The sequence below is a fragment of the Pristiophorus japonicus genome, chromosome 15 (assembly GCF_044704955.1).
Source record: "Pristiophorus japonicus isolate sPriJap1 chromosome 15, sPriJap1.hap1, whole genome shotgun sequence".
NCBI lineage: Eukaryota > Metazoa > Chordata > Chondrichthyes > Pristiophoridae > Pristiophorus > Pristiophorus japonicus.
In genome coordinates, this window is record NC_091991.1 from 11,490,850 (window position 1) to 11,512,139 (window position 21,290).

The window sequence follows — 21,290 nt, forward strand, 5'->3', positions numbered from 1 at the left end:
GGGAATTATCCACTTTCAAAGCTGCTAAACCCCTTAATACTTCCTCTCTCACTATGTTTATTTCATCTAATATTTCACATTCCCTCCTCCTCGATAGTAATATCTGCATTGCCCCTCTCTTTTGTGAAAACAGATGCAAAGTATTCTCTCAATCTCTGGAGTGGGACTTGAACCCACAACTTTTTGACCCAGCGGTGAGAGTGCTACCCACTGAGCCACAGCTGACAGTCTTGGCTGTAAGTGTCCCTCCCTAAGCCTATCGGCCTCTCTGACGCTCCTTCAGACCACCCCCTTTGACCAAGCTTTTGGTCGCATGTCTTAATATCTCCTTATGTGGCTCAGTGTCAATTTTTTGTCTGATTACGCTCCTGTGAAGCGCCTTGGGATATTTTGTTACATTAAGAGCACTATAGAAATGCCAGTTGCTGCTTTTTGGGGGGGTTAAAAATCAATGGGTGCATCTTGTGTTAAATAGCAGTGAGAAGAATACAAACACATTGACATTCAGTCATTTCTAGACTAATATCATTTATTTTATAATATTATATCAATCCTTAATAAGTGTGAGAAAATACTATTGCATCATTTATATATGTTGTAATGTAACCCCGCTGTTTAAGAAAGGAGGGAAAGAGAAAACGGAGAACTACAGACCAGTTAGCCTGATAGCAGTATTAGGGAAAATGCTAGAATCTATTATTAAGGACTTGGTAACAGGGCACTTAAAATAGGATTCGGCAGAGTCAACATGGATTCATGAAAGGGAAATCATGTTTGACAAATCTATTGGAGTTTTTTGAGGTTGTAACTGGCAGGATAGATAAGGGAGAACCAGTGGATGTGGTATATTTGGATTTTCAGAATGCATTCGATAATGTGGCACACAAGATGTTATTGAACAAAATTAGGGCTCATGTGATTGAGGGGAATATACCAGCATGGTTTGAGGATTGGTTAACGGACAGAAAACAGAGAGTAGGAATAAACGGGTCATTTTCGGGTTGGCAGGCTGTAACTAGTGCCGTAAGGATCAGTGCATGGGCACCAGCTATTCACAATCTATATCAATGATTTGGATGAGGGCACCAAATGTAATATATTCAAGTTTGCAGATGATACAAAGCTAGGTGGGAATGTAAGTTGTGAGGAGGATGTAAAGAGACTTCAAGGGGATATAGACAGGCTAAGTGAGTGGGCAAGAACATGGTAAATGGAGAATAATGTGGAGATATGTGGGGCCTAAATTGCCCACTGCTGGAAACAGGATGCACACATCCCCTTTCTACTGTTTTTTATTGCCATGGTGGTTGAGGTCACTTCTTGAGCCAAATTCCACTCTGCCTTTTTTTTCAGGCAGACAAGAAGTCGCTCATAATGGGGGTGGAAGTTGGGGCGGTGAGTACACTAGAGGGGGGGTAGTGGGGGGTTGAGCACACTGGAGGGGGGGGTAGTGGGGCGGTGAGCTCACTAGAGAGGGGTGAGCATACTAGAGGGGGGTAGTGGGGGGGTGAGCACACCAGAGGTGGGTAGTGGGGGGCTGAGCTCACTAGAGGGTGGTAGTGGGTGGGTGAGCACACTAGGGGGTGTAGTGGGGGGGTGAGCACACTAGAGGGGAGTAGTGGGGGGGGGTGAGCTCACTAGAGGGGGGTAGTGGGGGGGTGAGCTCACTAGGGGGTGTAGTGGGTGGGTGAGCACACTAGGGGGTGTAGTGGGGGGGTGAGCTCACTATGGGGTGTAGTGGGGGGGTGAGCACACTAGGGGATGTAGTGGGGGAGGTGAGCACACTAGAGGGGGTAGTGGGGGGGTGAGCTCACTAGTGGGGTGTACTGGGGGGGTGAGCTCACTAGTGGGGTGTAGTGGGGGGGTGAACTCACTAGTGGGGTGTAGTGGGGGGAGTGAGCACACTAGAGGGGGGTAGTGGGGGGTGAGCTTACTAGAGGGGGGTAGTGGGGGAGTGAGCACATTCAAGGGGGGTAGTGGGGGGTGAGCTCACTAGAGGGGGTAGTGGGGGGGTGAGCACACTAGAGGGTGGTAGTGGGGTGGGGGGTGAGCACACTAGAGGGGGGGTAGTGGGGAAGTGAGCACACTCGAGGGGGGTAGTGGGGGGGTGAGCTCACTAGAGGGGGTAGTGGGGGTGTGTGCACACTAGAGGGGGGTAGTGGGGGGGGGGGTGAGCACACTAGAGGAGGGTAGTGGGGGGGGTGAGCACACTAGAGGGGGGTAGTGGGGAAGTGAGCACACTCGAGGGGGATAGTGGGGGGGTGAGCTCACTAGAGGGGGTAGTGGAGGTGTGTGCACACTAGAGGGGGGTAGTGGGGGGGGTGAGCACACTAGAGGGGGATGGTGGGGGGGGGGTGAGTACACTAGAGGGGGGTAGTGGGGGGGTGAGCTCACTAGAGGGGTGTAGTGGGGGGGGTGAGCACACTAGGGGGACAGACATGGGGTGGTGTCGAGCGCTGATGATGTCATAACGGCGCCATGTCACCACGGATCGCCCCTTCACTGAACGAGGAGAGCCTGCGCGATTTCTAAACTTCGGCCCACTGGGCCACCAGGGAGGGTTTCGGCCAGGCCAGTGGCCTGGCACCCAAGAGGGTATGTGCGCCTGTTGGCGGCCCGGCTGAACCCGGGGGGGGGGGGGGCGGGGCGGGGGTGGGGGCACAATTGTCGGACTGACCCGGCAATCGATCGACACAAAAAAACATGGCGGCAGCAGCACTGCGCCCTCCCCGTTAACGGGCGCCGCACCACCATTGCAGAAGGCCACAGCCTCAGTGCACTGTTGGGAAAGAGCAGGTCTTGGCACCAGCCGGTGGCAGGAAGATTTTCACGGTGGAATCTCGCCGTCGGTGGGAGAACATCGGCGGTGCGTACGCTGTGATGACGCAGTTAGGACGGATCAGCAACCAGCGGAGCGATGGTGGGGGGGGTGGGGCGGGGTGAGGGGGGGGGAGCCGGGATACCGCTGGAGCGGAATTTTGATAATGGTGGCCATTACATGAAGTGTCTGCGGCCATTGCACTCTGCAGCGTAGCCACTGATTTCCAATGTTAAGAGGCCTTAAGGTAGGGGCAATTTCGGCCCTGTGATGTTATCCACTTTGGTAGGAAAAATATAAAAGCAGAGTATTTTAAAAATGATGAGAGATTGGGAAATGTTGGTGTTCAGAGGGACCTGGGTGTCCTTGTAAACGAATCACTGAAAGTTAACATGCAGGTACGGCAAGCAATTAAGAAAGGAAACAGTATGTTGGCCTTTATTACAAAGGGATTCAAGTATGAGTAAAGACGTCTTACTGCAATTATACAGGGCCCTCGTGAGACCGCACCTGGAGTATTGTGTTGTGTACAGTTTTTGGTCTCCTTACCCAAGGAAGGATACACTTGCCATAGAGGGAGTGCAACAAAGGTTCACCAGACTGATTCCTGGGATGGAGGGATTGTCCTATGAGGAGAGATGAGCAGACCAGGCCTATATTCTCTAGCGTTTAGAAAACTAAGAGGTGATCTCATTGAAACATACAAAATTCTTACAGGGCTCGACAGGGTAGATGCAGGGAGGATGTTTCCCCCTGGCTGGGGAGTCTAGAACCAGGGGTCACAGTCTCAGAATAAGGGGTCAGCCATTTAGGACTGAGATGAGGAGAAACTTCTTCACTGAGAGGGTGATGAATCTTTGGAATTCTCTGCCCCGGAGGGCTGTGGAGGCTCAGTCTTTGAGTATATTCAAGACAGAGATCGATAGATTTTTGTACTCTGGGGGAATCAAGGGATATGGGGATAGTGCAGGAAAGTGGAGTTGAGATAGAAGATCAGCCATGATCTAATTGAATGGCGGAGCAGGCTCGAGGGGCTGAATGGCCGACTCCTGCTCCTAATTCTTATGTTCTTATAAGAATCGAACAAGATTTCGGAGGTCAGTCTGTACGTTGGGTATATTTGGCACATTGTCAACATGAGCTTCACATTCAGACTTTACCTATCTGTCTCTCGTGGTATAATACTCAGCCTTATTTGATTCCATTTTGAAAATTTTTACAACTCTGTTTAAATGAGGCATCCAATTTATCCATCGCAAAACCATGGGCTCAATTTTCCCCAGTGATTCGTGCTGGTTTTTTTGAGAAGGCTGCTTTTTTTGGCCTAAGTTAAAAATCCCCAGTTTCCCCGATCAATTACTGCGTAATTCAGTTAGTTCCGATTTTTTTAGGTAAGTTTTTTTTCAGCCAAAGGGGGTGTAACCTGCCACCCGCGCCAATTCTGGCCATTTAGGCAAGTTTGGCCAGCTGAGAGTTACTCCAGTTCTGCTTAGGCCGGCGTACGTGGCCTCTGCAGAAAAACCTTCCGTAGAGTTAAAGAAATCGGTGCAGGTAAGGAAATCGGTGCAGGTAAGGTAAGGAAATCGGTGCAGGTAAGGAAATCGGCGCAGGTAAGGAAATCGGTGCAGGTAAGGAAATCGGTGCAGGTAAGGAAATCGGTGCAGGTAAGGAAATCGGTGCAGGTAAGGAAATCGGCGCAGGTAAGTGCAGCAGATGCCCGGACAGTAGCAGCAGGAAAGGTGAGAGAGGGAGAGAGGTGGGGGTTGGAAGCGAGTGTGGGGGGCGGGGGGGGGGGTGGGGGGGAGGGAGAGGGGGTGAGGGGGTGGGGGGGAAGCCTTTTGGGTGTAGTTAGTGTTGTGTATGCATGCCTGTTCACTGTGTGATGTCTGTAACACTGTATGCAACATTGAACGTACTCTTGTACTGTACACACCTTACCGGTACACTAGAGGTGCTGTTGCTGGAGACCCAGGGGTTGCCTGCACACGGCAGGTAACCCAGTATAAAAAGGAACACACAGCTTGTTGTTGGCACTTAGGAGCTGCTAATAAAAGAGTTTAAGCACCATACCCTGTCTTGTGGAGTCATTACTAAAGGTGCCTACATACACTACAGTTAGGTGCGGGGACCGGGAGGGAGGAGGCCACTCGGCCTGGGATAGGGGCGGAGGACCGGGACTCTGGGGGGAGGGAGGCTGGGGAGCTGGAGATGGACCGGCACTGGCAAAGGGCTCGAGGCGGGCTAGGCAAACAGACAGGAAAGCCCTTCGGCCAGGGCTAGGGGAAGGGAGCGGGACCAGCTTTAATAATTGGAGGTAAGTTGCTGTAATATATTTTAATGTGTTTTTAAGTTGATGCAATGTGTTTTAATGTGTTGGGAGCTGGCTGTATGTTTCACTTTGCAGCCTCAACTCGCATTGTGTCCCTGGTTACTGTGGCAACCCAATCTTTTTGGCGCAGAACAAGGCTCCACCCCCAAAACTAAAGGACAGGTTAGGCCATGCCAAAATGAAAAAATCCAACGGGGAAACTTAGAACTTTTTTTTCTAGCGTACTTGGGCCCCTAATAACTCTTCAAGTACACCAAAAAAAAGCTTTGGGGGAAATTGAGCCCAAAAACCCGCATACCGGAACAGTGTAACATTCAGAATTGCAGAACGTTCAAGGGTGTTGGTGTGGAGAGTCTACAGTCAGATTTGCCCATCGTCAATCCTCCCGGTACGGTGCTCAAAATAAATCTGTCAGAAGCAAGCACGTTGAATGAGTTTTGAGCACAATAGTGGAATATCAGCTTCTAGCTTGAGTAATACGAACTGCCATACAAATGTGTTTTGACTGCAATTTGATATTGGACGTTAATATTCCTCATCAGCCACTGAGTTTGCATGTTTGCAATAAGGAAAAGTTCACACATGCTGAGTGTGCAGAATAACATTGTTTGGATCAGTGGAAACCCACCACCATCTTTAATTGTCCTCGACCGAGCTATTACAATCCATGCATGCAGATTTTCTGTTTGCCTTTGATATGAAATGTGCACCACCTCTCTACCTCCCCACTTAATCCCCAAAAGGGATGGAGTATAAAAGCAGGGAAGACTTGCTACAGCTATACAAGGTATTGCTGAGGCCACACCTGGAATACTGCATGCAGTTTTGGTTTCCATATTTACGAAAGAATATACTTGCTTTGGAGGCAGTTCAGAGAAGGTTCACTGGGTTTGTTCCGGGGATGAGGGGGTTGACTTTAAAGGGAAGGTTGAGTAGGTTGGGCCTCTACTCATTGGAATTCAGAAGAATGAGAGGTGATCTTATCGAAATGTATAAGATTATGAGGGGGCTTGACAAGGTGGATGCAGAGAGGATGTTTCCACTGATGGGGGAGACTAGAACTAGAGGGCATGATCTTAGAATAAGGGGCCACCCATTTAAAACAGAGATGAGGAGGAATTTCTTCTCTCTGAGGGTTGTTAATCTGTGTAATTCGCTGCCTCAGAGAGCTGTGGAAGCTGGGACATTGAATAAATTTAAGACAGAACTAGACAGTTTCTTAAACGATAAGTGGATAAGGGGTTATGGGGAGCGGGCAGGGAAGTGGAGCTGAGTCCATGATCAGATCAGCCATGATCTTATTGAATGGCGGAGCAGGCTCGAGGGGCCGTATGGCCTTCTCCTATTCCTTCCTTTTCCTTCCCCTCCCTTCCTCCCTCCCTCTCTTACTCCCTTCCTTCTTATCTTCCTTCCTATCTTCCTATCTCCCTCCTTCCCCTCCCTCCCTCCCCTCGCTTCCCTTCCCCTCCCTCCCTCCCTTCCCTCACTTCCCCCTCCCTCCCTCCTCCCTTTCCTTCCTCCCTTCCCCTCCCTCCCTCCCTTTCCTTTCCCCCTCCCTCCCTCCCTTTGCTTTCCCTTTCCCCTTCCCTCCCTCCCTCCTTCCTTTCCTTCCTCCTTTTCCCCTCCCTCCCTCCTTTTCCCTTCCCCTCCCTCTCTCCCTTTCCTTTCGTTTCCCTTTCCCCTCCCTCCCTTACTTTCCCCTCCCTCCCCTTCCCTTCCCCTTCCCCTTCCCGCATTCACACCGAGGAGCTTTTTTCCCCCTGATCTGATTATCAGTGCCTTCTCTGAAGTCTTCCATGTTTTTTCATGCAAGCCATGCCAGAGCACTCTCCTGAGGATTACAGTTAAAATAGAATTATGAGTAAATCTCTGAGGCTGCTCTCCCAACATGGAGCCTTGCTGGACGGGAGTGCGGGTTCGAGGTAGAGCTATAAACCTATGGGGCCCATTCTTCAAATCCCATCTAGCGAGGCTGCACACTGGAAGCTTCACCCCACAACATGATTCTCCATATTTCACTTCCGCACTCGGGTCAGTATTGGAGAGTCGAGCAGTCCAAAGGTCTCCCTGTTTTATTTTGGAGTGCTCCAATGTGTCAGGAATGAGATTACAGTGCCATTGCTGAATGAAAAACTCTACTTACATCATCAACAACTGCATTTATATAGCACATTTAATGTAGACAAACATCCCAAGGAGTTTAGAAGAATGAGAGATGATCTTATTGAAACATGTAAGATTCTGAGGGAGATTGACAGGGTAGATGCAGAGAGGATGTTTCCCCTCATGGGGAATCTAGAACTAGGGGGCATCGTTTCAGAATAAGGGGTCACTCATTTAAGATAGAGATGAAGAGGAATTTCTTCTCTGAGGGTTGTGACGCTTTGGAATTCTCGGCCCCAGAGAGCTGTGGAGGCTGGGTCATTGAATATATTCAAGGCAGATTCTTGAACTACAGGAGGGTGACGGGTTATGGGGAGCGGGCAGGGAAGTGGAGCTGAGTCCATGATCAGATCAGCCATGATCTTATTGAATGGCGGAGCAGGCTCGAGGGGCCAAATGGCTGACTCCTGCTCCTATTTCTTGTGTTGTTATATTCTTATGTTATCAGACAAAAATAAATGCTGATACAAAGACGGAGATAGTAGGAAGGGTGACTAAAAGCTTTGTCAAAGAGGTAGGTTTTAAGGAGAGTCTTAAAGGAGGAGAGAGAGGCGGAGAGGTTAATGGAGGGAATTCCAGAGCTTGGGGCTTAGACGGCGGAAGGCACAGCTGGCAATGGTGGGGCGATGGAACTCGGGGATACACAAAGGTTGGAGGGATCTCAGAGGGCTCCGGGGCTCGAGCAGGTTATGGAGATTGGCAGGCGCAAGGCCATGGAGTGATTTGAATTCGAGGACAGGAATTTTAAATAGTTGTGGGGAGCGGGAACCAATGTAGGTCAGTGAGCACTGGGGTGATGGGTGAACTGGACTTGGTGCGAGTTAAGATTATGAGGGGGCTTGACAAGGTGGATGCAGAGAGAGTGTTTCCACTGATGGGGGAGACTAGAACTAGAGGGCACGATCTTAAGATAAGGGGCCGCCCATTTAAAACAGAGATGAGGAGGAATTTCTTCTCTCAGAGGGTTGTAAATCTGTGGAATTCACTGCCTCAGAGAGCTGTGGAAGCTGGGACATTGAATAAATTTAAGACAGAAATAGACAGTTTCTTAAATGATATTGGGATAAAGGGTTATTGGGGAGCGGGCAGGGAAGTGGAGCTGAATCCATGATCAGATCAGCCATGATCTTATTGAATGGCGGAGCAGGCTCGAGGGCTCGTATGTCCCACTCCTGTTCCTATTTCTTATGTTCTTAAGAAGCATTCATTGAAATATTGCTTTAAAAGGAAGAGTTCCAATTGAAGGTTATGTGAACAGAGGCTGCTCCTCAAATTCTGGTTGCATTTCAGTCCCACGCTCCTGATCTTTGGGCACCCTGTGCGGAGGGGAGCGGGCAGGTCGGAAGGCCTCCTCATAGGACAGCTCCTGGGCATGGCCAAAGTGGCCATTCACCAATCCAGGTAGCGGGCGGTTGAGGGGTTCTTTCAGCCCGACTGCCTGCCTCTTTTCCGTGGTTACATCCGAGCCAGGGTGTCCCTGGAGATGGAGCACGCGGTGTCCACCGGTACGCTCGCGGCCTTCCGCGAGAGGTGGGCGCCAGAGGGACTGGAGTGCATCATCACCCCCGGCAACCAAATTTTAATTTGATTTTAAGTTTACAGCTAAAAGTTAATTTGTTTATTTGTCGGTTTTAGTGCCCCCTTTAATAATTTATGGTTTCAACTAAAATAGTTATGTGAATAGATATTGTGAAGTGTATTTAATCCTGTTAATCTTTTACAGACCGTGAATCAAGCAGCACAAGTTATAACCTCTCCACTGGAACCAGTTACTACAGCTGTGTCAGTCAGGTCACTGTTGGTAGGTATGAAGTCTAGAGATACCGATCAATAAATCCAAATCATTATTGTACACAATGTTCTGCTATCCTTTGTATCTGTGATGGTTTAATTATAAAAGGTTAAAGAGAAGAAAGCATTTGATAGAATACTAATCCTTGATAACACTGGATTTTAATCATTTTTTAAATAATTCTTTTTCCTAATTAGTGAAGTGACCTATATTAGTCCCCATGAGGCTATGGGAGGAGTCAAGTCTCTATAATTCTCCCCAAGTGCCCCTCACCAATGTTCGCTTTCATTTCTTTTGGGGTCAGCGGCCCCTTTAACGGGCCGCGCGGCCCATTCAAAATTCCGCGCCTGGGCAGTTTTTCAATCTGAAGTACGGTGAGCTGGGGGCTCCAGAGCGCCCTGCAGCCACGCAGCCTAAAGTGATCAGTGCCCCTCGCCCAATTACACACATTGTGGCTTGGTGGGCAACACACTCGCCTCTGAGTCAGAAGTTTGTGGGTTCAAGTCCCACATCCAGTCTGACACTCCATCATCATAGGCAGTCCCTCGGAGTCGAGGAAGACTTGCTTCCACTCTAAAAGTGAGTTCTCAGGTGACTGAACAGTCCAATGCGGGGCCTACAGTCACAGATGGGACAGACAGTGGTTGAAGGGAAGGGTGGGTGGGGAGTCTGGTTTGCCGCATGCTCCTTCCGCTGTCTGAGCTTGGTTTCTGCTTGTTCTGGGCGATGGGACTCGAGGTGCTCAGCGCCCTCCCGGATGCTCTTCCTCCACTTAGAGCAGTCGTGGGCCAGGGCCAGGTTCCGGCGGGGATGTTGCACTTTATCAGGGAGGCTTTGAGGGTGTCCTTGAAACGTTTCCTTTGCCCACCTGGGGCTCGCTTGCCGTGTCGAGACTCCGAGTAGAGTGCTTACTTTGGGAGTCCCGTGTCTGGGCGGACAATGTGGCCTGCCCAACGGAGTTGGTTAAGTATGGTCAGTGCTTCGATGCTGGGGATGTTGGCCTGATCGAGAACACTGACGTTGGTGCGTCTATCTTCCCAATGGATTTGCAAGATCTTGCAGAGGCAGCGCTGGTGGTACTTCTGCAGCGCTTTGAGATGTCTGCTGTATATATTCCACGTCTCTGAGCCATATAGGAGGGCGGGTATCACTACTGCCCTGTATTACCGGATGTCCTTGGATCTAGCCTGGAGGTGGCGAAAGTTGAATAGGTTCCCGCTGGTTCTATAGTTTAGTTCCACTCCAGCTGAGGGTGAGATGAAGCATTGCAGCAAGGAAGATCGAGAAGAGCGTTGGTGCGATGATGCAGTCTTGCTTGGTGCCAGATTTGAGGTCCTGGTCTTTGAACACCCTTTTCCTCAGGTGACCGAAGGCTGTGCTGGCACACTGGAGGCGGTGTTGGACCATGTCATCCATGTCTGCCCTTGCTGATAATAGGCTCCCGAGGTATGGAAAATGCTCCACGTTGTCCAAGACCCCGCCGTGGATTTTGATGATCGGGGGGGGGGCAGTGCTGTGTGGCGGGGTCAGGTTGGTGGAGGACCCTTTGTCTTACGGATGTTTAATGTAAGGCCCATGCTTTCGTACACCTCGGTGAAAATGTTGACGATGGCTTAGAGGTCGGCCTCCGAGTGTGCGCAGACGCAAGCGTCGTCTGCTTACTGTAGTTCAATGACAGAGGATGGGATAACCTTGGATCTAGCCTGGAGGCGGCGAAGGTTGAAGGTTGAACAGGTTCCTGCTGGTTCTATAGTTTAGTTCCACTCCAGCTGAGGGTGAGATGAAGCATTGCAGCAAGGAAGATCGAAAAGAACGTTGGTGCAATGATGCAGTCTTGCTTGACCCCAGTCCGGACATGGATTGGGTCTGTGGTGGATCCATTGGTCAGGATCACGGCTTGCATGTCGTCATGGAACAGGCAGAGAATGGTGACAAACTTTTGAGGGCAGCCGAAACGGAGGAGGACGCTCCATAGTCCCTCACGGTTGACATTGTCAAAGGCCTTTGTGACGTCAAAGAAGGCCATGTACAAGGGTTGGTGCTGTTCCCTGCATTTCTCTTGTAGTTGTCGCGCAGTGAAGATCATGTCCGTTGTAACCCTTAGTGGACAGAATCCGCATTGTGACTCTGGGAGGAGCTCTTCAGTCACAGGGAGAAGACGGTTGAGGAGGATTCTAGCGACGACTTTCCCCGTGGCTGATAGCAGGGAGATTCCTCTGTAGTTACCGCAGTCAGACTTGTCCCCTTTCTTGAAGATGGTCATGATTACGGCGTCTCTGAGATCTCCTGGCATGCTTTCCTCCTTCCAGATGAGAGAGATGAGGTCATGCATTCATGCCAATAGTGCCTCTCCGCCCTGATTTAGTGCCTCAGCAGCAATGCCCCTGATGCCTTATTGTTCTTCAGCTGATGGATGGCCTTTTCTACTTCGTGCTGGTCTGAGATTTTGCTGACGTGGTGGCGGGTAGCATACTGCGGGATGGAATCGAGGACACTCGCGTCAAAGCTAAAAAGCTGAAAGTCTCACATCCAGGGACTTGAGCCCATAAATCCAGGCTGACACTCCAGTGCAGTACTGGGGGGGCGCTGCACTGTCTGAGGTGCCATCTTTCGGATAAGACATTAAACCAAGGCCCCATATGCTCTCTAAGGTGAACGTAAAAGAGCCCATGGCACTACTTTGAAGAAGAGCAGGGGAGTTAACCTCGTTGTCCTGGCCAATATTTATCCCTCAATCAACATAACAAAAACAGATAATCTGGTCATTATCACATTGTTGTTTATGGGAGCTTGCTGTGCGCATGTTGGCTGTCGCGTTTCCCATATTACAACAATGACAACACTCCAAAAGTACTTCATTGGCTGTGAAGCGCTTTGAGACGTCTGGTGATCATGAAAGGCGCATATAAAAGCAAGTCTTTCTTAATAATATTTTATACCTTCAACGAGCTGCATTAAAGGGTAGCAAAAGGTTACACATTATTTCTATTGGGTTCAGATCCATTCCAAATCTCCAAAAGCTCAGCAATTTTGTTAACATTCTTACAGGGCTCGACAGGGTAGAGGCTGGGAGGATGTTTCCCCCCGGGCTGGGGAGTAGAACTAGGGGGTCCCAGTCCCAGAATAAGGGGTCGGCCATTTAGGACTGAGACGAGGAGAAATTTCTTCACTCAGAGGGTGGTGAATCTTTGGAATTCTCTGCCCCAGAGGGCCGTGGAGGCTCAGTCGTTGAATATATTCAAGACTGAGAGATGGATTTTTGGATAAAAAGATAATCAAGGGATATGGGGATCGAGCGGGAAAGTGGAGTTGAGGTTGAAGATCAGCCGTGATCTTATCGAATGGCGGAGCAGGCTCGAGGCCGACTACGTCAGCGCAACACGGATGCTCCGCACAGCACTGACGCTGAGCTTTTGGAGAGTTGTGAAATATCTCCTTAAATGTACACCACTGTTCATCAACCGTCCTACACTTTAATCTATTTTCCCGGTCCACTTTAGCCAACTCTGCCGTCATACCTTCATAGTCTCCTTTATTTAAGCTTAGTACGCTGGTTAGAGATCCAACTTTCTCACCCTCCATCTGAATTTGAAATTCAACCATGCTATGATCACTCATTCCGAGGGGATCCTTTACTAGGAGATTGTTTATTAATCCTGTCTCATTACACAGGACCAGATCTAAGATAGCCTGCTCCCCGGTTGGATCCGTTACATACTGCTCAAGGAATATAGATTCTGTCCTTGACCCCTCTGGGACATCCCCCCTCTCCAGCACTGTGACATTCTCCTTAACCAATACTGCCACACCACCTTCTATCTCTCCTTCCCTATATTTCCTGAACACCTTTTAACCAGGACCATTTATTACCCAATCCTGCCCTTTGAGCCAGGTCTCAGACATTGTCACAACATCGTATTCCCATGTGACTATTTGTACCTGCAGCTCACTTATTGTGTTGACTGTACTTTGTGCGTTCACTTTCAGACACTGTAAACCCATCTTAGACCATCCTGTATTCGCTCTTAGTCTGACCCCACCTTAGTATTTCTTACTTTTCTGCTATCTGTCTCTCCCAATCCTTTGAGCACTTTATTTCCCCTTTCTAAAGCTACATCCTGGTGCTCCACCCCCTGCCAATTAGTTTAAACCTCCACAACAGCACTAGCAAACCCTCCCCACCCCCGCAAGGAGAATGGTTCTGGCCCTTGCGAGGTGCAACCCGTCCAGCCTGTACAAGTCCCACCTCCCCCAGAACCGGCCCCAATGCCCAAGGAATCTGAAGCCCTCCCTCCTGCACCATCTCTAGCCAGGCATTCATCTGCTCTATCCTCCTATTTCTGTACTCAATTGCACGTGGCACCGGGAGTAATCCGGAGATTACTACCTTTGAGGTCCTGCTCTTCAATCTCTCTCCTAGCTCCTCATGCTCCTCTTCTTCTTTCCATCTTCCTTTGTACGGAAATTAATCATTACTTCTGTCCTAGAAGGCCAGATCTAGGTTAAATGTCAGGAGGTGGTTCTTTTCCCAGAGAATAGTGGAGCTCTGGAACATAAGAACATAAGAAATAGGAGCAGGAGTCGGCCATACGGACCCCCGAGCCTGTTCCGCCATTTAATATCATGGCTGATCTAATCTTGGCCTCAACTCCACTTCCCTGCCCGCTCCCCATAACCCTTTATTCCCTTATCACTCAAAAATCTGTCTATCTCTGCCTTAAATATATTCAATGACCCAGCCTCCACAGCTCTCTGGGGCACAGAATTCCATAGATTTACAACCCTCTGAGTTCCTCCTCATCTCACTTTTAAATGGGCTGTCCCTTATTCTGAGACTATGTCCCCTAGTTTTAGTTTTCCCTATGAGTGGAAATATCCTCTCTGCATCCACCTTGTCGAGCCCCCTCATTATCTTATATGTTTCGATAAGATTACCTCTCATTCTTCTGAACTCCAATGTGTATAGGCCCAACCTACTCAACCTATAGTCAACCCCCTCATCTCTGGAATCAACCTAGTGAACCTTCTCTGAACAGCCTCCAATGCAAGTATATCCTTCCTTAAATACGGAGACCAAAACTGTACGCAGTACTCTAGGTGTGGCCTCACCAATACCCTGCACAGATGTAGCAGGACTTCTCTGCTTTTATACTCCACCCTGCTTACAATAAAGGCCAACATTCCATTTGCCTTCCTGATTATTTGCTGTACCTGCATACTAACTTTTTGTGTTTCATGCACAAGGACCCCCAGGTCTCTCTGTACTGCAGCACTTTGCAATTTTTCTCCATTTAAATTATAATTTGCTTTTCTATTTTTTCTGCCAAAGTGGATAACCTCACACTTACCCACATTATACTCCATCTGCCAAATTTTTCCCCACTCACTTAGCCTGTCTATATCCCTTTGCAGATTTTTTTTGTCCTCCTCACAATTTGTTTTCCCACCCATCTTTGTATCATCAACAAACTTGGCTACATTACACTCTGTTCCTTCATCCAAGTCATTAATATAGATTGTAAATATTTGAGGACCCAGCACCGATCCTTGCGGCACCCCACTATCCCGATTCTCTGTTTTCTAGCCAATCCTCTATCCATGCTAATATATTACTCCCAACCCCGTGAACTTTTATCTTGTGCAGTAACCTTTTACGTAGCACCTTATCGAATGTCTTCTGGAAATCCAAATACACCACATCCACTGGTTCCCTGTTATCCACCCTGCTCGCTATATCCTCAAAGAAACATAGAAACATAGAAAATAGGTGTAGCAGTAGGCCATTCGGCCCTTCGAGTCTGCAACACCATTCAATAAGATCATGGCTGATCATTCACCTCAGTACCCCTTTCCTGCTTTCTCTCCATACCCCTTGATCCCTTTAGCCGTAAGGGACATATCTAACACCCTCTTGAATATATCCAATGAACTGGCATCAACAACTCCCTGCGGTAGCGAATTCCACAGGTTAACAACTCTCTGAGTGAAGAAGTTTCTCCTCATCTCTGTCCTAAATGGTTTACCCCTTATCCTTAGACTATGTCCCCTGGTTCTGGACTTCCCCAGCATCGGGAGTATTCTTCCTGCATCTAACCTGTCCAGTCCCATCAGAATTTTATATGTTTCTATGAGATCCCCTCTCATCCTTCTAAACTCCAGTGAATATAGGCCCAGTCGATCCAGTCTCTCCTCATATGTCAGTCAAGCCATCCCGGGAAACAGTCTGGTGAACCTTCGCTGCACTCCCTCAATAGCAAGAATGCTCTTCCTCAGATTAGGAGACCAAAACTGAACACAATATTCCAGGTGAGGCCTCACCAAGGCTCTGTACAACAGCAGTAAGACCTCCCTGCTCCTATACTCAAATTCTCTAGCTAAGAAGGCCAACATGCCATTTGCCTTCTTCACCGCTTGCTGTACCTGCATGCCAACTTTCAATGACTGATGTACCATGACACCCAGGTCTCGTTGCACCTCCTCTTTTCCTAATCTGCCGCCATTCAGATAATATTCTGCCTTTGTGTATTTGCCACCAAAGTGGATAACCTCATATTTATCCACATTATACTGCATCTGCCATACGTTTGCCCACTCACCTAACCTGTCCAAGTCATCCTGTAGTCTCTTAGCATCCTCCTCACAGCTCACACCGCCACCCAGCTTAGTGTCATCTGCAAACTTGGAGATATTGCGCTCAATTCCTTCATCTAAATCATTAATGTATATTGTAAATAGCTGGGGTCCCAGCACTGAGCCCTGCGGCACCCCACTAGTCACTGCCTGCCATTCTGAAAAGGACCTATTTATCCGTCTCTCTGCTTCCTGTCTGCCAGTTCTCTATCCATGTCAGTACATTACCCCCAATACCATGTGCTTTAATTTTTCACAACAACCTCTTGTGTGGGACCTTGTCAAAAGCCTTTTGAAATTCCAAATATACTACATCCACTGGTTCTCCCTTGTCCACTCTACCAGTTACATCCTCAGAAAATTCTGGAAGATTTGTCAAGCATTATTTCCCTTTCATAATTTCATGCTGACTTGGATCGATCCTGTCACTGCTTTTCAAATGCGCTGCTATTTCATCTTTAATAATTGATTCCAACATTTTCCCCACTACTGTTGTCAGGCTAACCGGTCTATAATTCCCCGTTTTCTCCCTCCCTCCTTTCTTAAAAAGTGGTGTTACATTAGCTACACTCCAGTCCATAGGAACTGATCCAGAATCGATAGACCATTGGAAAATGATCACCAATACATCCACTATTTCTAGGGCCACTTCCTTAAGTACTCTGGGATGCAGACTATCAGACCCTGGGATTTATCGGCCTTCAATCCCATCAATTTCCCGAACACAATTTCCCGCCTAATAAGGATTTCCTTCAGTTCCTCCTTCTCACTAGACCCTCGGTCCCCTAGTATTTCCGGAAGGTTATTTGTGTCTTCCTTTGTGAAGACAGAACCAAAGTATTTGTTCAACTGGTCCGCCATTTCTTTGTTCCCATTATAAATTCACCTGAATCTGACTGCAAGGGACCTACGTTTGTCTTCACTAATCTTTTTCTCTTCACATATCTATAGAAGCTTTTGCAGTCAGTTTTTATGTTCCCAGCAAGTTTCCTCTCATACTTTATTTTCCCCCTCCTAATTAAACCCTTTGTCCTCCTCTGCTGAATTATAAAATTCTCCCAGTCCTCAGGTTTGCTGCTTTTTCTGGCCAATTCATATGCCTCTTTCTTGGATTTAACACTATCCTTAATTTCCCTTGTTAGCCACGGTTGAGCCACCTTCCCCGTTTTATTTTTGCTCCAGACAGGGATGTACAATTGTTGATGTTCATCCATGTGATCTTTAAATGTTTGCCATTTCCTATCCACCGTCAACCCTTTAAGTATCATTCGCCAATCTATTCAAGCCAATTCACGTCTCATACCATCGAAGTTACCTTTCCTTATGTTCAGGACCTTAGTCTCTGAATTAACTGTGTCACTCTCCATCTTAATATAGAATTCTACCATATTATGGTCACTCTTCCCCAAGGGGCCTCGCACAACAAGATTGCGAATAAAAGAACTCCAACAAATTTGTGAAACATGATTTCCCTTTCATAAAACCATGCTGACTCTGCCTGACTGAATTATGCTTTTCCAAATGTCCCGCTACTGCTTCTTTAATAATGGACTGCAGCATTTTCCCAGCTACAGATGTTAGGCTAACTGGTCTACAGTTTCCTGCTTTTTGTCTGCCTCCTTTTTTACATCAACGGATGCTGATTTGCTGCGTTCCTCCAAGCGAGAGCTGGACCGGTTTGTGGTGGGGGCAGAGATGACCTGGTATCAGAGGTAGTCATCCTGTAATGTTAACCAAGGTCAGAGTGATCTCCTGGGCTAGCTTCCACCCCCTGAGAAGGGTCGGAGAGAAATTTCCCAGATATTTTTGCTCCCCCAAGTTGGCCTGGGTTTTGCCCCCTGGAAAAGACGGTGACCTCGAGGTTGTTTAGTGCAATGATAGTGGGTAGATAGTTTTGGTTGGTTCGCTCATCTACGCCGTGATTTCTGTGGTGATTCCATTTGCGGAGTCCGCAACAGCACCCCCTGTGGAGGAGCAGAGTATCACTGACAGCAACTCCCAGATTTCCACGTTTTGCTACGTGCGTGCTGACCAATATTCCCTTTCAGCTGCGTGGCCACGCACCGCTCCAGGGGTCCCTGGCAGCCGGCGAGCCTGCTTTTAAATTGAATAAACCGAGCATGCGTAGAAGTTTGATCGAGGGGGCGTAGCCTGTTAAACGGGGCACGCCAAAACAAATACCGGGATCATGGGGTGGATGCCAGAGGTACTGTCAGTTTTACCCAGTAGTAACGGCCTGGCCCATGTTAGTGCAGCAAATTCCCGGCCCTTGTGTCTGACAGTGCAGACATTCCGCACCCCACCCACAGCCACGTGCTCTACTGGGAGAGGAGGAGAAAAAAAAACAGATTAAAAAAAAACCCAGACCAGCTATGGGGAAACATATCTGGGAAATTCCTCTCCGACCCTCCTTAGGCGATCGGTAACTAGTCCAGGAGATCTCTCTGGTAGCTGAATTCCCTGCAGTATCGACCTTCTGTACAAAGTGATCTCTGCCCCAGCCAGAAACAGGTCCAGCTCTCGCTTGACGGAACTCAGTGAATCAGCATCTACTGCACGAGATGTTCCAAAGGCCCACTGCTCTCTGGGAAAAACTACCTCCTGACATTTCACCTCGATCTGGTCTTGCACAACCTGAGCTGGTGACCCCTGGTCCTCCCTGACCTATTTAATTGGAACAAACTATCAGCTGGAACACAATATTTTCCCTTCGATTAAGTACTTCATTGGCTGTAAAGCGCTTTGCGAGATTGTGAAAGGCGCTATAGAAATGCAAGTTCTTTCTTTTAAAATATTTCTTAAAAATGTTATTTTAACACATTTGACTTTGAATGTTGTGACCAAAAATAGTTTTATTGCTTTCACAACTGTTTGTATTGACAAACGGAAGTTAATAATGAGCGCCTGTGAAGTCATGCTCGGTGGAAGTGAATGCAATGCTTTTGTCCAACAGATGACTGCACCTCCAGCAGATGGTGCTGCTGCACGTGGAGATGGGTTGTGGCACAATCATCATCACAGGCAGTCCCTCGGAATCGAGGAAGACTTGCTTCCATGCTAACAAATGAGTCCTTAGGTGGCTGAACAGTCCAATACAAGAGCCACAGACTCTGTCACAGGTGGGGCAGACAGTGGTTGAGGGAAAGGGTGGGTGGGACTGGTTTGCCGCACGCTCCTTCCGCTGCCTGCGTTTGCTTTCTCCACGCTCTCGGCGACGAGACTCGAGGTGCTCAGCGCCCTCCCGGATGCTCTTCCTCCACTTCGGGCGGTCTTTGGCCAGGGACCCCCCAGGCGTCGGTGGGGATGTTGCACTTTATCAAGGCGGCTTTGAGGGTGTCCATGTAACAGGAATCTCCCTGTGGCACAATACACCTGCGGTGTGCACGCAGTCACGCTGGAGGGGGAAACAGCACAGTCTCTGGCATTGACCGTCCAAGCAGAGCTAAACACAGAGATCACTCTGACCATTAACACACAGCTGGAACAAGAGTACATTTGGCACAGGAGGGTCAATAGGACTGGGAAAAGGGCAAATGTTTCTAGAACAGCACGGAGAGGGGGTGGGGGGGGGCATGACAATCTCAGTATCACCTCCCCCACCCCCCAGCCTCCATCTGACTCATAGGAACAGGTTGGTTCCTCAAGCTTGCTCCACCATTCAATTAGATCAGGGCTGTTCTGTATCCGAACTCCATGTATGCACCTTGGTTCCGTAACCCTTAATACCCTTACCCAACAAAAAACGACCAATCTCAGTTTTGAAATTTCCAATTGACCCCCGGTCTCAACAACTTTTTGGGGGAAAGAGTTCCAGATCCCCACCACCCTTTGTGTGAAGAAGTGCTTCCTGACATCACCCCTGAACGGCTTGGCTCTAATTTTAATGTTCTGCCCCCTTGTTCTGGACTCCTCCCACTAGAGGGAATAGTTTCTCTCTACCTGATCAACCCCTTTAGTCATCTTAAACACCTCCATTAGATCACCACTTAATCCTCTACACTCGAGGGAATACAAGGCAACTGGTCCTCATAACTTAATCCTTTTAGCCCCGGTATCAACTGGTGAATCTGCGCTACTCCCCCTCCGAGACCGATATATCCTCCCTGGGACTGGGAGTAGGACATATAATGGGGGTTCCTAAAATGGACAGGGAAACTCTGCAATTTAAATGAGAGAAAGTAGCACAACAATTACAATTATTTGTATTATGTCTGTAGTGTACTTATGAATGACTCCACGAGGCAATGTGTTGTACTCAAACTGTAGTGACTTGTTCCTTTACTCGTAACTCCAGAGTGAGGCAACCGTATGGTGGCTCCCCTTTTATAAAGCCCCTGCCACCAGGGCAGGAGACCCCGGTCTCCACCAGTTGCACCCTCTAGTGGTGCCAGCATAGTATATACACAGTGTAAACCTCATTGATAGTACATCAGATAACAAGTCTCCATCTTATGCAACTATACAGTGACTACAGAGTATATCTATAGTCTACATATATAACATCACTCTCCCCCAAGTCCTTTGTGCCAATTACCTTTGCACTATGTGCTCTGGCTTAGCTCTCCCCAGACTTGAGCCAATAGCCCTTACACCTTGGCTGTGCTTTGGCTTGGCTCTCCCCCTGTTAACCCCCAAGTCCTTTTGCCACAATGTTGGATGGTGGTTACCAGTTTGGATGGTTCGATGATGCAGTGGAGGTTCCAGTGGGTTCTGGGTATGATCCATATGTGTATCCATGGCTACATACATCCATTCCCCCACCCCCCCCCCCCCCACAGCGAGATCATGCAGCTGGCCCGTTACATTAACATACAGGATCAGACAAAGAAAGGAAGAAAAAAAACATATTTTTTTTACAGGTTGAATCGTGACACCTTGGTTCAGTGACTTACAATCGTTACATTTTACAGTCGTGCGCCAGGATTGGGTAGATTGTATTCATGGTTCAGTCATGGTAATTACTGAGGTAACAGTACAGGTATGTGAAGGATGTTAGTTCCAGAGCAACCGGACGGGGTCCTAGTCATCTGATGGCAGCACTGCGCCCCCTGCTAGCGGGGTGGGCTTGGTTCGCTCACCTTGCCAGGACTCGGGGCCTTTGCCGTTGCCTAGTGGTGGGCAGAGCCACAGATGTGTGTGGCCTCCCTGTCCTCCTTTGAGAGCTGCAGAATCTTCTGCCTGCTCTCTCACGGTGTTGGGAACCTGGCTGTTCCAGGTCCCGTTTGGGGAACTCGTTGGTTCTGACCTTTCGCTCCCGGACATGGCCGAGGTAGCGACTGGGTCTGGGGGCTGCGCCATCTCCACCCGGGTGGTGGGCAACGGCGGCCGACTGCGCGTATTGGTGCCGTTTTCGTTTCCAGGTCTGTGGTGAATAGTGCCATTGGGTGCCTGCAGCATGGGATAGGCCTGGGGCAGGGTATCAGGATCAGCGCCTTCACCTTCCCGAATTTGCTCGCTTGCTACTTTTGGGAACACTCTATTCTCGACATCTCGCAACAACATTTTGTTCTTTACATTCTTAATCGGTTCGTTACATTGATTGCCATGCATACAATGTC

At 48.6% G+C, this 21,290-nt stretch overlaps 1 protein-coding gene across 1 annotated transcript in view; it reads left to right on the forward strand.

The window, feature by feature from the left end:
- LOC139281351 (anoctamin-4-like) overlaps window positions 1-21,290 on the forward strand; it is a 297,350-nt gene that overhangs the window by 15,056 nt on the left and 261,004 nt on the right. The window contains exon 2 of the mRNA XM_070901506.1: window positions 9,034-9,111. Coding sequence (XP_070757607.1) covers window positions 9,034-9,111 — 78 coding nt within the window. The remainder of the gene's footprint in view (window positions 1-9,033; window positions 9,112-21,290) is intronic.